At 40.9% G+C, this 15,232-nt stretch overlaps 1 protein-coding gene and 1 long non-coding RNA gene across 11 annotated transcripts in view; one reads left to right on the top strand and one right to left on the bottom strand.

Moving 5' to 3' along the window:
• GALNT7 (polypeptide N-acetylgalactosaminyltransferase 7) overlaps nt 1-9,802 on the bottom strand; it is a 107,413-nt gene extending 97,611 nt beyond the window's left edge. The window contains exon 1 of one of the 2 annotated variants that reach the window (XM_075930203.1): nt 9,239-9,802. In XM_075930203.1, coding sequence (XP_075786318.1) covers nt 9,239-9,364 — 126 coding nt within the window. In that variant the 5' untranslated portion in view covers nt 9,365-9,802. The remainder of the gene's footprint in view (nt 1-9,238) is intronic. The other variant, XM_075930202.1, reaches the window with a different exon arrangement.
• The window catches only part of LOC102454898 (uncharacterized), a 105,349-nt gene continuing 98,140 nt past the window's right edge, over nt 8,024-15,232 (top strand). For 3 of the 9 annotated variants that reach the window (XR_012904230.1, XR_012904237.1, XR_012904236.1), the window contains exon 1: nt 8,025-8,687. This is a non-coding gene — a long non-coding RNA (uncharacterized LOC102454898). Of the gene's footprint in view, nt 8,688-15,232 lie in introns of all 9 variants that reach the window. The other 6 variants (XR_012904227.1, XR_012904229.1, XR_012904231.1 and 3 more) reach the window with 5 other exon arrangements.

Below are 15,232 nucleotides of genomic sequence, written 5' to 3'. Positions count from 1 at the left end.
CAGTCAAGCTCCCTTACTGCAATTTAAGCCCATTGCTTTTTGTCCTGTCATCAGAGGTTAAGGAGAATAATTCCTCCACCTCCCCCGCTCCTTGTAAAAACCTTTTAGGCCTAATCAATGCAGAATAGAGTAGAATAATTACTTCTCATGTGCTGCTTACCACACTCCTGTTAATACATCACATAATTATGCTTGCTTTTTTAACGACAGTATCACACCTTAATATTAGATTAACAGTATCACACATAATATTAGTACACTATGACCCCTTGATACCTTTCTGTAAGACTCCTTCCCATTCTCTGTGTGTGAAACTTATTGTTTTTTCTTAAGTGGAGTACTTTGCATTTGTCCTTTTTGAGTTTCTTCCTATTTATCTTAGACCATTTCTCCAGTTTTCCAGATCATTCCATAATCCTATCCTCCAAAGCACTTGCAATCTTACCCACCTTGGTATCATCCTCATACTTTATAAGCATACTCTCTACATCTTTATCTAAATCATCTATGAAGATTCAGAACCGGTGTCAAAACTGATCCCTGTGGAACTCCACTTATTATGCTTTCCAACATACTGTGAACCATTAATAACTATTTTCTGGGGTGGTTATTCATCCAGCTTTGCACCAACCTTATAGTTGCCCCATCAAGGTTCTATTCCTCTAGTTTATTAAAGAGAAAGTCATGCGAGACTGTATCAAATGCTTTACTAAAGTCTAGATATATCACATCTACTGTTTCCCCCTTACAAAAAAAGCTATTAAGTTGGTTTGACATGATTTGTTCTTGATAAATCCATGCTGCTATTTATCATCTTATTACCTTCTAAATGTTTGGAAGTGGATTCCTTAATTATCTCCTTAAATTTTCACCTAAAACAAAAGAAAGTGTTTGGATTTTGGGAGAGAGCCTCATCTTAATCTAGGTCAGCCCTGTTGCATGAAATAAGAATTTTAATTCAACCAAATACAGTTTGTTAAGATTTAGCACTAGAAAGTGCTTTACCTATATTTCTCTTGTAATCATTTCTGGCTTTAATGTCTTGTACTTTTATGAACTTAAACTCTCTCTCTTTGTAGTTAAATATATTTGTTTTATTCTTTAATTAAAACCAATATATTATGGTCTTTAAACTGAATTGTGTGGCCACCTTCATTTATATTGATCCCCTTTGAGGAGTAATGAACTGAATATCTCTGGACTGTCCACGAGAAAGCTCTACAATGCAGAACATATATTTGAGGGGAAAATCTTATCCTGGGAGTATGCTGGGGTCACACTGCAAGCAGTTACCAAGCCTGGTGGAAACCAGAGTGTGATTGACATGTGGCTGACAGGCTACAGCTATACATTAACATTCAGGGTGTAACCTGCATGCTGCATGACTTTTTGTGAGTAGTCCGATGAGAGCTACCACTGCAAAGCAACGAAAGGCACTTGAGGTTACAGGGAAGAGGACCACCCGCTGGTCTGGACTGCACTTCAGAATACGGTTACAAACACTGGTTTCTTGAGAGCCTATGTGACTTATTAGAATTTTACTCCCTGCTTTGCCTACACGTTTATAATGCTGAGTGGGCAAGTGCATTATTTAGCCTCGGCAGCAAAAAAAAAACAAATTCTACTCTATTTTTAGATTGTATAGTTTGAGAAAGACTTTCAACAAGCTGGTCTAGATTTTTTCTTCTATTCAAACAATAATATAAGATTTGTATACAGGATGCAGAATTTGTAGCAATAATACCTAGCAACAGAAGAAAATAATCTTATCAGTATCATTGAACATAAAGCAGACAAAGCCACTTTAGAAAAGTTGTAACAATTCCTTGCTACACTATTTAGAAACAGAATTCAGATAAGACTAGTCCATTAATACCCACCAACAGCAATCATTAGAAACAGAATGTGTGCAATACACTTGTTAGATATGTACTTTGCATAACATGAATACATGAGCTGTTTTACTATTGGATAAAACTGCCTCACAATAGACAGGCTATGTTGCTGCAACAAATATTTTAACGCAAACCTGTGTTTAATCTGGAAATAACTCTTGTAGATGTGCAGTTTGAGAACCGCTAGTCAAAAATATGCTAGCTTCTGAACCAGTTAGACTGTTGTTTGACTATTGATCATTAAAACAGAGGCGGTGAGGAGTCCTGTGGCACCTTATAGACTAACTGAAGTGTTGGAGCATAAGCTTTCATGGGCAAAGACCCACTTTGTCACATGTATCAAGACCCACTTCATCAGATGCATGTGACAAAGTGGGTCTTTGCCCATGAAAGCTTATGCTCCAACACTTCAGTTAGTCTATAAGGTGTCACAGGACTCCTCGCCGCTTTTGCAGATTCATACTTCACATCTGATACTTCACATTAAAATAGAGAGGATGTCAAAGAATTAAAATGGATAATTATTTATAAGACAGTTTTTTTTAATAAAGTAACACCCTCTGTATAACAGGAGTGCACAATCATTTTTGTAGGGGGGGCACTTCACCAATTCTGGTAGTGGTGGCAGGCCAGACCCGGAAGAAACGGGGCTTAGGCAGACGGGGTGAGGCCTCAGGCGGAAGAGAAAGTTCCCTCTAGGCACCGTGTTCCCCAGTGGGGTGGGGGAAGGGAGACTTCATGCGCTTTCCCATAGGGTGGGGGAGCATACAAGGTCTCTCGCACCTGCCTTGCCCTGCCAGGGGCGTGCAGTGCCTAGGGAACTGCTAGCTGTTTTGAACGGCTGGCAGTTCTCTCTGGAGCTGCATGCCTCTGGAGTTTTTGCACTCTTCCCCGCCCCAGGTCTTGATTGGCCTGGGGGTAGGGGTGCATCGTGACAGGATGGATCCCATACCTGCTCAACATCCAAACAAATTATCTTTCAAAATCAAATACCAACAGCCATAGAAAAATTAGACACAAGGAGATCTATAGAGTAGATTTTCTAGTCAACAAAACTACCTGTTCAAGACAGTTCAGTTCAACACATTTTCTTGTACTTTACCAAGACTAGCTTTTAAAAAGCATCTAGAAATAAAGGCATCCACCAACTTCCTTGTGAGATTATTCCAGTGATGTAATCTTACCTTCCTCCTGATATTTATCCTAAAATTGTACTTATTTTAATTACATTCCATCACTTCTCACATTACTTCATTGCAATCTCTAATGATTTCTCCCATCTTTGAAGTTTACACCATTCAATCACTTGTGGACTTTTGTTCTCCTTTTTCTTCTTCACAAACTGTTAATTTGCTGGATTTTTTTATATTTAGCTTTTACTTTTTATTTGTAAATCTGTCTCTACTGATATACCCTAAGAGAAAGTCTCTCCTTCCTCCGAGGTTGTCAGTATGCTATTATACTGATATATCCCAGAGGCTTGTATGTTAGGTACACATTTGTAAATTTCAGTATACTAATATAAGAACAAGAAATTCACCCATGTTACGATTTTAATCTCATGTATACCCCAAATACTAGTGGTGAGACAAGTATTTCTTTTCCTTGAATCTTTGTAATATAAATTCCTCCATTATTTCTTAAAACAAATAATTTCAAATGCTGAATGCCTTTTTTAAATGACAGCCCTTGATATAATTTGCCTAAGTTTTTGTCTCTTTATCCATTTTAGAAACAGAAACACTGTTTCTGTTGTTGCTCAGTTCATATAATTCCCCTGGAAAGGTCATGTAATATCTCCTTAGGTACACAGAATGCACAAATAAGAATTATTTACTAATTTACAATTAGTTAACCTTGTACAGCCAGACAGAAGGCTGTGGAGTTGCACAGCTGCAATTAAAGATATAATCTGGTCAACAAAACCTGAACTGCAGGTAACGATACCCAAGAAAAAATTCAATACTGAAATCTCAGACTTCTTGCAGGCTGGCACTTTTGGGGAAACAAAAACAAAAATTCTTCTACTTGTAAAATTAGCTTATTTGATATGGGAACATTGAAAAGCAAACAGAGAAGAACTCATCTTCTCACCAAGTCACTTTTAGATTAAATTGCACTGCAAACTGCTCAGTTATAATGAAAACACTATGTACCTTGATTTATCTGAACCGTCTCTAAAAATGTGTACATCCCTACAGAGATGTGTCTTCCCAAACTGGATATAGTACTCCTAGCGCCGGTGGAGTTTTAACTATGGTTTTATGCAATGGCATATTTTCTTCCCTTCCTTTGGATTCAATTCATGATTATCTTGACCTTTATCAGTACAGCTAAACAGCAGGACACTTATGTCTTCATACTCCTTGTACCCTGAATGCAACAATTTTCATTGCCTGTAATTTTCAGTTCTTTAACAATGCATAAGTTGCCTCCTGATTTTTAGATTCAAAATTCATGCTTAACATTTGCTTATGTTAAAAATCTATCAGCTGTTCCACAGACCACTGGCTTAATGTAGTTAATGTTAAATCATGTTCATAAACATTTGGAACATTACCAGTGTTTCTAACATTAGCCTTTTTTAAAAGAGGGCATCCCTAGAGGTACAAATCTCTTGTGTAAATACATGCCAATGTCATCAATAAATATTTTGAAAGTGTTGAATCATGGCCAATGTAGCAGTTATCATACTTTTAAATGTAGTAGCACATGCCTAGATCAGCAATTTTGACTAATATATGCTTTATCTGTTTTTTAAAAAACAAGAGAAGACTGGTCAGTGGGTACTACACAATTGCTCTGCTGATCTTCTTAACCAACTCCAAATTCAGTTCTTTGGTCTTTGTCACACTTGGAGTCATGATTTGCTAACCATCCTCTTTATTCCCCTCCAAAGCTAAGTCCACACTGCCACTTTATTGTGCTGCAACTCTCTGGCTCAGGGGTGTAAAAAAACTCAAACACACATATCCTGAGTGCAGCCAAGTTACAGCACTGTAAAGTGCCAGTGTAAACGGACTCCCAGCACTGTTAACTACTCTCCTCATGGAGGTGGTTTACACAGAGCTCTGTGGGAGAACCTTCTCAGCCCTCATTGGCCACACTTTCACTTTAAATCACGGCCATGGCTGTGCTTTAATTTTAGAATTGTAAACAAAGCCCAAATAACTCAACCTCCTGTACCATGAGGCATACGTACACTTAGGCTACAGCTACACTACCACAGGAAGTCAACCTAAAGTATGCAACACTAGCTACGTGAATAACGAATTGGAGTCAAGGTATCTCAGGTCAAGTTACCAAGGGCTCTACACCATGGAGGGTCAACAGGAGAAATTCTCCTGTCAACTTCCCTTAGTTTTCTAGTCTGGGGTGGAGTAACAGGTCAACAGGAGAGTGATCTGCTGTCAGTTTTGCAGGTCTTCACAGAGCTTTATAGTTAGCATTAATCATTTATTTATAACTTATAACAACACTCTATAACCCACTAACAAACCCCTATCAACAGGAGGTGTTAATGGGCCACTTCACTTTGAATGGTTCCTTGAAGTATGGGTTAACTAGTTATTTTAAACAATCTGTTTCTTATATTTATCTGTAACACTCTTTCACCAACAAAACATGTTCATTTGAAAGATATTACCTCACCTACCTCGTGTCTGTAATTGTTCACTTGAGGAAGAAAGCTGGCCACAAGGTTTCAGCTCAGAAGCAATTTTAACTGAGCAAATTCAGTGCTTCTGAAAAGCGGTAATTTAATTACACTACAGTCCTTATTTTAATTAATACATGCACACAAGACAGTACAAGATTCTTCACATAATTAGTGCATCTCAATGGTGACTGCAGGTATGACTACACAGCAACTAGACACTTGCAGCTGGGCTGTGCCAGATGACTCGGGCTCAGCCTTCAGAGCTGTTTCATTGCTCTGTAGACTTCTGGGTTCAGGCTGCAGCACAGGCTCTTTGACCCATCCAGACAGGAGGGTGCCAGAGTTCAGGCTCCAATAAAACAGCCCTGCAGCCTGAGGCAAGCAAGCCCAAGTCAATGGGCACATGCCCGTTTTTCTTTGCTATGAGTATATACCCTGCATTAGGCCTCAATAGGGGTATTGTGTCCATTTCTGGGCACCACATTTCAAGAAAGATGTGGAGAAACTGGAGAAGGTCCAGAGAAGAGCCACAAGAATGATTAAAGGTCTAGAGAACATAACCTATGAAGGAAGACTGAAAGAACTGGGCTTGTTTAGTTTGGAAAAGAGATGACTGAGAGGGGACATGATAGCAGTTTTCAGGTATCTATAAGGATATCATAAGGAGGAGGGAGAAAAATTGTTCTTCCCGGCCTCTGAGGATACAACAAGAAGCAATGGGATTAAACTGCAGCAAGGGAGGTTGAGGTTGGACATTAGGAAAAAGTTCCTAACTGTCAGGGTGGTTAAACACGGAATAAATTACCTAGGGAGGTTGTGGAATCTCCATCTCTGGAGATATTTAAGAGTAGATTAGATAAATGTCTATCAGGGATGGTCTAGACAGTACTGGGTCCTGCCATGAGGGCTGGGGACTGGACTCGATGACCTCTCGAGGTCCCTTCCAGTCCAAGTATTCTATGATTACCTCTCAATGTCTACTATCTACGATTTGCCTATTCTTTTAGGAGACTTTAGTTTCCACAGATGTCAAAAGTAAAACCCTTCAGAAGCACAAACAAAAATAACTGATTTTAGTAAAATTAAACTGAAACGTTATAGACATAAGAAAATGCACATGCAAATAAAAATTCTAAAGATTTTAAATATGGGTTTGTTACACAGGCACAAAACATGTTTCTAGAAGGACATATCAGAAATTTAAAAACTCATTTTCTAATAAAGTGTCAGACCACAAAAGGAGCCATTACAGTCCATAATCTCAACCACATCTGCCAAGATTCAACAAAATGTATGGGGTTTCATAAGATGCAACATCTCCTCAAAGAGCCCACTATTTTTCACAAGTTAAGAATTATATCAGCTAACTTTCTCTTGGTGATTTTGCAAAGTGTTCAGCTGTAAAAGGCAAACACGGTAGAATGAAAGCCAGAATGTCAACTCAGATTTTTAGTTTTAACTATGACATTTCCTGGCCTGCTTTTGTTGGTTAAAGTAACATCTCCAAGATTACTATAAACTTAGCTTTTTAACCTCAACATGATGAGCAATATTATCTAAAGAGAAATACCTACTGCAAATCCAGTCCAGATAGTACAAAATTACTGCAATTGAGAATAAACTGACCTAACACATGCAGCTGGAGATCATGCAAATTTGTCAGACCTCGTGAAATACAGCATTTTTACAAGCTATTTGTAAGAAATATTTTAAGGACAAAATTCTGTTAGAACAGCAGTCAGTTATTCTAGATATCAAAGGCAAAGCTACTATTCCACAGTGGGGACTTGTAGCCCTGAACTAATCTATTCTGCCACCCCCACACCAACTCCTAATATCATGTAAACAGCAAAAGCTTTTCATGTTACTCTTCCTGCTGGATCTGTTCCTCTTGTCTCCATCACAAATGTTCCTCTCTCTATAACAGGTAGCTTCACGAAAGCTCATGATACCATCTACATGTTTTGTTAGTCTATAAAGTGCTACCAGACTATTTGTTGTTTTTTCTATAACAGGTAGAGAGCACAGTGGGGTCCACTGAGATGACAGCTGCCACATCATAGGGGAATGAAGAAAGTTTGTAAAAGAAAAATATGAATATTGATTTTTAATACATGGTAAAAATGTGAGCATTATGAGATATCTGGACACCTTATGAAATTTAACCTGAGACATTATCTCAAATATGACAAAATTTGCCTTTAATCCAACCACTCAGCTAGAAATCAAATCAGTTGGAAAGGCAGAGGCAAAATTGGTGCAATTTTTAAGTTTTTACTAAAAATGGCCAGGATTAATGTTATGTGCATTTTCCTAGGGAGCGAATCCAGAGGTGCAAGGCCTCTACCAGAAGTACCTTGAAGTTGAGAGCCGATCTAAGGCTGTGTCTACACTGGCAAGATTTTGCACAAAAGCAGCCACTTTTGCGCAAAATCTTGCCACCTGTCTACACTGTCCACGAGTACTTGCACAAGAACACTGACTTTCTAATTTAGGAAATCAGTGGTTCTTGCACAAATACTCTGACGCTCCCGCTCAGGGATAAGCCCTCTTGCGCAACTGTTCTTGCAAGAGGCCAGTGTAGACAAGCAACGTTAATTTCTTGCACAAGAAAGCCCGATGGCTAAAATGTCTATGGGAGCTTTCTTGTGCAAGAGAGCGTCTACAATGGCACGGATGCTTTTGCGCAAAAGCACATCTCTTGTGCAAAGGCACATGCCAGTGTAGACGCTCTCTTGCGCAAATACTTTAATGCAAAAACACTTGCGTTAAAAGTATTTGTGCAAAATCATGCCAGTGTAGACACAGCCTAAGTGTCTGAGAATTAGGAGTTCAAGCTATTGCTTACTGCAGTGAAAGCATATGCCTAAGCCAGTGCGCTCCTATCCAAAGCGAGGAAGGTAAGGGGAATTGTTTGTGTGTGTCAAAGCCTGCCTCAGCAGTGAGTAATGTGAGCTGATTAACTGGAACTAGCCCTGTACACCTGTGCAGCTCTTACTCCTGCCACTTAGTTCCGCAAAGAAGGCAAGGCGTTTCCTACCACTCGCGGGCTCGGGATAACATAGCCCTTCCCCCTCTTCTAACGCGTGTGGGCGGCGGCTCTGGGGGAGGTCAGTGTTGCTTGAATGAACCCGGTGAGTGCAGGATACAGCCAGAAACTCGGCTCCTATAAATCTGCCTCTCGTCTCACCCGAATGGCCCTGAGCCTCCCCAGACGTTTCGGTGGGCGCTGCCCGCCGCCGCCCACATGGGGGGAGGGAGTTGCCCCCCCGCGGCTAGCTCCTGTCCGGCGGGCTGCAGGGTCCCCTTCATGGGTATCGGCCGCGGGCCGCAGCCGGAAAAGGGCGGGACTCCCCCTGCCCCGCGCCACAGGGTCAGGGCAGGCCCGGGGCCGCCAGACGCCCAATCCGCGGGGCGCCCGCCCCACCAGCGCCCTGCAGCGGGGAGGGCTGGGCACAGCGCCCGCGGGAGGGGACGCCGCGGGGAGCCCGGCCGCAGCAGCCTCTGGCCGGGGCCGCAGCTCCGCGCTCTCCGGTCGGGCCTGCAAACGCCACAGGCCGCAGCCTGGGCACCAGCCGCCGCCCCCCGCCTGACGAAGGGCGGGGGGGCTGGCGGGAGCTGCCGCCTCTCGTGGAGGGGGTGGGGCGGGCCAGGGGACACCCCTCCCGCCGGAGCGCTCACTCACCCGCATCCTGCCCTGCGGGCTCGGCTCCTCGGCGCGGGGGGACAGCGAGGACCAGAGCAGCAGCAGCCCCAGGAAGCTGCCCGCCAGCAGCACGGCGCGCAGCAGAAAGCCCACCTTCAGCCGCATCCTCCCCCGCCGGCCCGAGCCCCGGCGGGCCCCCGGCGCTACGCCCGGATACCGCTTCCCACTCCCTCTGCCCCGCCGCCGCTCGGCGCGGCTCCTCCTGCGCTACTCCCGCCGGAGCCGGCGCGGCTCCCTCCCCCGCGGCTGCCGCCCCCCGGCTCTCCTCCTGAGCCTGGGGTTGCGCCCCCCGCTCCTGCTGCTCTTTCCAGCCGCCTTTCTCAGCTGCTGGTCCTTAGCTCTTCCCCAATCCCTGGCTGCAGCGCTACTGCCTTCCCTCCTTCGCCGGCTGCTGCCCCCTGCTCAGTCCGTCACTGTGCTGCAGGCACAAACTTTTTTTTTTAACTCCTCTACCCTTTAAACTGCCCACTCCCCGTTTCCCTCTGCTGCTCGTCTCTCCTTTTCCCTGCTGAGCTGCACCCAACAGCTCAAATGATCTGAAGCAGGAAGTCACCGCAGCGACAGCTCCACGTGGCTGATTTATAGCCCTGAGGGTTTTTCATATTGACTATAGGTTGCCTTTTTATACGTCTTCGTAAGGAGGTGGATTTCTATGAGTAAAGCTGGGATGAGGTGTGCTCTAAGATGCCGCTCCTAGCTTGGTGAGGTGGAAGGAGTGATCAGTTCCGGGTATATACCTTTACCTTGGCTTAGAAAGAGAGACAGAGTCTAGTGGAGTTGATAGGTCTTTTAAAAAAGTGGCCAAAAAAAATTACCCTCATGCCATATTCCAATCCTGATTGTCCCAGACTTCTGCCATAAAATACTACTTTCATTTTATTTTTCCCTTCATATTTGTAATTTGATGTGTAGAACCTCTGATTTGCGCACCTGCCTCAACACAGGTAAAATTCAAAGAACCTAGTCCAGGTTGTCAGGTCTATACTGATTTAGCATAAGCATGACCCTCTCTGGTAAATCTTATTTCTTTAACATTAAAAGAATCAATATTATTTATATTTATACTTAAGGAAGGAACTATATTCTCCTATATAGTGTTTGCTTTTGCAACAATAAGAAAAAAATCTTTGTTTATAACCTGTTTCAGGCCAATACCATGCAAAGAACACACTTAATTCATGTTGAGCAGACCTATTGGAATTGAATACTGTTGTTGTCAAAGGTCTTACTAACTAGTATGCCATAAACACTGTAAACAGTTGGAGGAAATAAGTGGTGTACAGTAAATATAATTCCCAGAATCACTGAGTTTTCTCAAAGTTTGGCTTGTGTTGACAGCAATCCTAGTCCGTCTTGTCTTTCATTGCACACTTGCATTGTTATGATAAAAATGAACTGCACTGAAAGTTAAGCACTTTATTTTTATACAGTGCAACAATTGTGAAAAAAGAGAGGTATTTCAAGTGCCATTATCAGGAAAAGAACAATGTAAAACAGCAGTTTAAGAAGCTTTTGTATATTCAGTTTACTGACTTTTTTTTTAAGAAGTCCTGTTCACACTGCAGGAATCTTTAAGATCCAACAATCCTGAACATTATCGTTCAGTTATTATAGAACAGGATATTGCACATGAATAGGCTTTCCATTGGAAGATTTTAAAAAAAAGTTTTGCACACTTGAAAACTGACTTTTTGTTAATCCACAAAACTAGGGCAACACTATGAAGGCATTAAAATTTTCCCAGTTCTAATTGCTTGATGCAAAAAACTACATAGTATAGTGCTGATACTCCAATCCTGTAATCATTTGCACAAATGTGTGTTTTCTAGTGAGTTATATTATCTTTAACTAATAGGTATCTAGTAAACTTCTCAAATTCTGGATATAAAAGACAAGAGTGGAGACTCGCCCCATGAGCACACACTGATAAACATTGTAAATTTGAAGTTTCAGTTCGTGGAAGGGTGAAAGAGGAAGGATGTATTTCGTTGCGTTTCAGAGCCCCATGGCTACTACTAGAAGAAAAAAAAGTGAGGTCTCCCCTACTCTCTCTTTTCCCAGTCTCCCTTTTTGGGACATTCTTTCCTATGACCAGCTCTAGTGCCCCTGTTTGAACTCATAGTTTTCTCAAGGAGCAGCCAAAGAAAGAAAGAATCATTTACACACTTAGACTTTGTCTACACGGCACCTCTTACGCAAAAGCCTATGCAAATAATGTGTGGATTAGCATAGTGCCACACGTCATTTACATATTAGGGGCAGTTTTTGTGCAAGAGGCTTTTGCGCAAAAAGGAACTGTGTAGAAAGCTCCTTTTTGCGCAAAAACCCCCTCTTGCGCAAGAGCTGTTCTTCATTTTTTCAAGAAGAACTGCTCTTGTGCAAGAGAGGGTTTTAGCACAAAAAGGATCCGTCTACACAGCTACTTTTTGCACAGAAGCCTCTTGCACAAAACCTGCCCCTAATTATGTAAATGAAGTGTGGCACTATGCTAATCCACACATTATTTGCATAGGCTTTTGCGTAAGAGGTGCCGTGTAGACGTAGCCTTGGTATTAACCACAATGTCATTGTAAAACTAATAGTCTTGTAATTTTATTCTGTTGTTACTGCTTCAGTAACAGAATCATTGGCGCTGTCTGTCAGGAGACTGAGGAATACACTATTATGTCAGTTCACATTTGCAAGGTCTTCGTAACAAACAATTGGTTTTAAATGAAAGTTTAAATTCTGCAAAAATATGATTATTAAAGCCTCCACAGCTATCAGGGAAAGCTTCATACTCACCCCAGGCAAATGGATTTTTCAAACCCTGCACCTGATTAGCTATCTTTCAAATTGCCTGAGGTCAGCAGTCCCTATGTCAGCCAACTTATCAGATAAAATATGCTTTTTTCCTCAAAAAGGAATCATAACTTCATTAGACTGTTAGAAAGTAGCTGCGAACTCTGAAGAAATGTGCCCTAGTGAACTGGGCAGTAGTGTAGGAGTCAGGCAACCTGAGTTCTATGACTTCATTGCCACTGACCTATTGTGTTATATTGGGCAAGTCAGTTCAAGTCTCTATGCCTTTGTTTATTGGTTTGGATTGTAAGTTCTTCAGGACTAAGAATGTCACTTCCTGTTCAATAGTACAGTACCCTGTAAAATGGGGTCTTTATCTTGATTAGGTCTCCTTCGGTTCTAAACAATGAGCTTAGAAGTGATTTCAGCTATTTATAATTTTAATTATATTTTTTCCATGTTACCAAAGGCAATATTAATAATAACTATTTTCCATGGTTGAAGCTATCACAATATTAAAAAATTACAGATAGTGACTTAACCCTCCGATATATTGCATGAATATCAAGGGCTCATTTCTACTGCCCTTATTCAGAGAAGAATCCTAAAGAGTTTAGACAAGAAAGTTAGTTTCCTAACAACATACCTCAGCCTAATGAAGCCAAATACAGCATCCCTATGCAAACATTTCTAAGACGACAGCTAAATATCTTCATTTTCATTTTTGAGTATGGATACCTGTCTAGTAGCATTGTATTAAGGCCAAAAATGCATTCTATATAGGCCTCCAAATAGCTGTCAGTTGGTATTATTTTTAGTCATTACTAGCCAATGCTCTACTTGAACCCATGACCTACTGTGACCTAAAGGTGAAGTATCCTATTACCAATCCTTTAAGCCACTCTGTCACCTTCTTTCTGAGAACTTAAGGGATGATATTTGCACCAAGGCTGCTAGAAAATGTTAGTCTCATGCATTTTGCTAGTATCTGACAAACCAATGTTTGAAATGTTAACTATTGTCCTGAATAAATATTTTCCTTTCAGTCAAGCACTTTAGATTTACATTGACAGTTACTGAAAGAAACTTCTAATGAATTTAATTACCCTAAAAACAAAAGACTGAGTCTAGAAAAAAGACTAGGAGGAAAAATAACTGAAGAGAGTTGGCAGTTTTTTAAAGGGACATTATTAAGGGCCCAAAAGTAAACTACCCTACTGTGTAGGACAGATAAAAAGTATGGCAGGAGACCATTTTGGATCAACCGGGAGATCTTACATGATCTAAACATCAAAAAGGAGTCCTATAAAAAGTGGAAACTAGGTCAGATTACAAAGGATGAATGTAAGCAAACAATACAGGTATGCAGGGGCAAGATTAGAAAGGCAAAGGCACAAAAAGAGCTACATCTAGCTAGCGCCATAAAGGGTAACAAGAAGATGTTCTACAATTATACTAGGTGCAAGAGGAAGACCAAAGACAGGGTGAGCCCACTGCTCAGTAAGAAGAGAGAAACAATAACAGGAAACTTGGATATGGCAGAGGTGCTTAATGACTTCTTTGTTTCGGTTTTCGTCAGGAAGATGGATGGTGATGGGATGCCTAACATAATGAATGCTAGTGGAAATAGGGCAGGTTTAGAAGTTAAAGTAAAAGAACAAATTAAAAATTACTTAGAAAAGTTAGATATCTGCAAGTCATCAGGGCCTGATGAAATGCATCCTAGAACACTGTTTCTCAACTTTTTTTTATATAAAATACCCCTTTAAAAATAATTATAAGTACCCCCAGTACCTATAGTTCTCAGACACACAATTTTTTTCTACCATTGCAATACATTTGTTTAAACAACTTAATTGTAGCCAGGCAGGCAGTGACATCTTTGGGTGTAGAAAGTACAAAAATAATATAGCACTGTAAAACTTAAAACAAAAATTCAGTTTTCTTCAAAATTCAGTTGTGTTGACATACCCCCTAGACTTCTCTCAAGTAGCCCGAACGGTATTCATACTGCTGGTTGAGAAACACTGTCCTAGAATACTCAAGGAGCTGATAGAGGAGGTATTTGATCCTTTAGCTATCATCTTTGAAATATCATAAAAGTCGGGAGAGATTCCAGAAGACTGGAAAAGGGCAAATATATTGCCTATCTATAAAAAGGGAAATAAGAACAACCCAGGAAACTACAGACTGATCAATTTAACTTCTGTGCCAGGGAAGATTATAGAGCAAGTTATTAAGGAATTCTGCAAACATCTGGAAAAAATAAGTAATAGCCAGCATGGATTTGTTAAGAACAAATCATGTCAAACCAATCTGAAAGCTTTCTTTGATAGGATAATAAGTCTTGTGGATAAGGGAGACGTGATGGATGTGGTACACTTAGAAATTATTACAGTATTTGACAGTCTCATGTTACCTTCTTATCAATAAACTAGGGAAATACATCCTAGATGGAGCTAATATAAGGTGGGTGCATAATTGGCTGTATAATAACTACTCTGAGAATGGTTAACAGTTCACAATCATGTTGGAAGGGCATAACAAGTGAGGTTCCGCAGGGGTCTGTTTTGAGGCTGGTTCTGGTCAATAACTTCAACAATTTAGACGATAGCATAGAGAGTACGCTTATTAAGTTTGCAGATGATACCAAGCTGGGAGGGGTTGCAAGTGTTCTGGCGGATACAGTCAAAATTCAAAATGATTGGGATAAACTAGAGAAATGGTCTGAGGTAAAGAGGATAAAGTTTAATAAGGACAAATGCAAAGTACTCCACTTAGAAAGGAACAATCACCTCTGCTCTAAATGGTTGTACCAGGGCTTGTTTAATCTCCTAAAACAAAAAACAGGACTGTGTAGCACTTTAAAGACTAACAAGATGGTTTAATAGGTGATGAGCTTTCGTGGGCCAGACCCACTTCCTCAGATCAACTAGTGGAAGAAAATAGTCACAACCATATATACAAAAGGATACAATTAAAAAAAATAAACACATATGAAAAGGACAAATCAAATTTCAGAACAGAAGAGGGATGGGGGGGAAGGGAGGGAGGTAAATGTCTGTGAGCTAATGATATTAGAGGTGATAATTGGGGAAGCTGTCTTTGTAATGGGTAAGATAATTAGTGTCTTTATTCAAATTTGCATTTAAAGTGTCGAATTTAAGCATGAATGACAGTTCAGACGATTCT

Source organism: Pelodiscus sinensis, chromosome 5 (genome assembly GCF_049634645.1).
Source record: "Pelodiscus sinensis isolate JC-2024 chromosome 5, ASM4963464v1, whole genome shotgun sequence".
NCBI lineage: Eukaryota > Metazoa > Chordata > Testudines > Trionychidae > Pelodiscus > Pelodiscus sinensis.
This window is presented reverse-complemented; position numbering and strand designations above follow the sequence as displayed.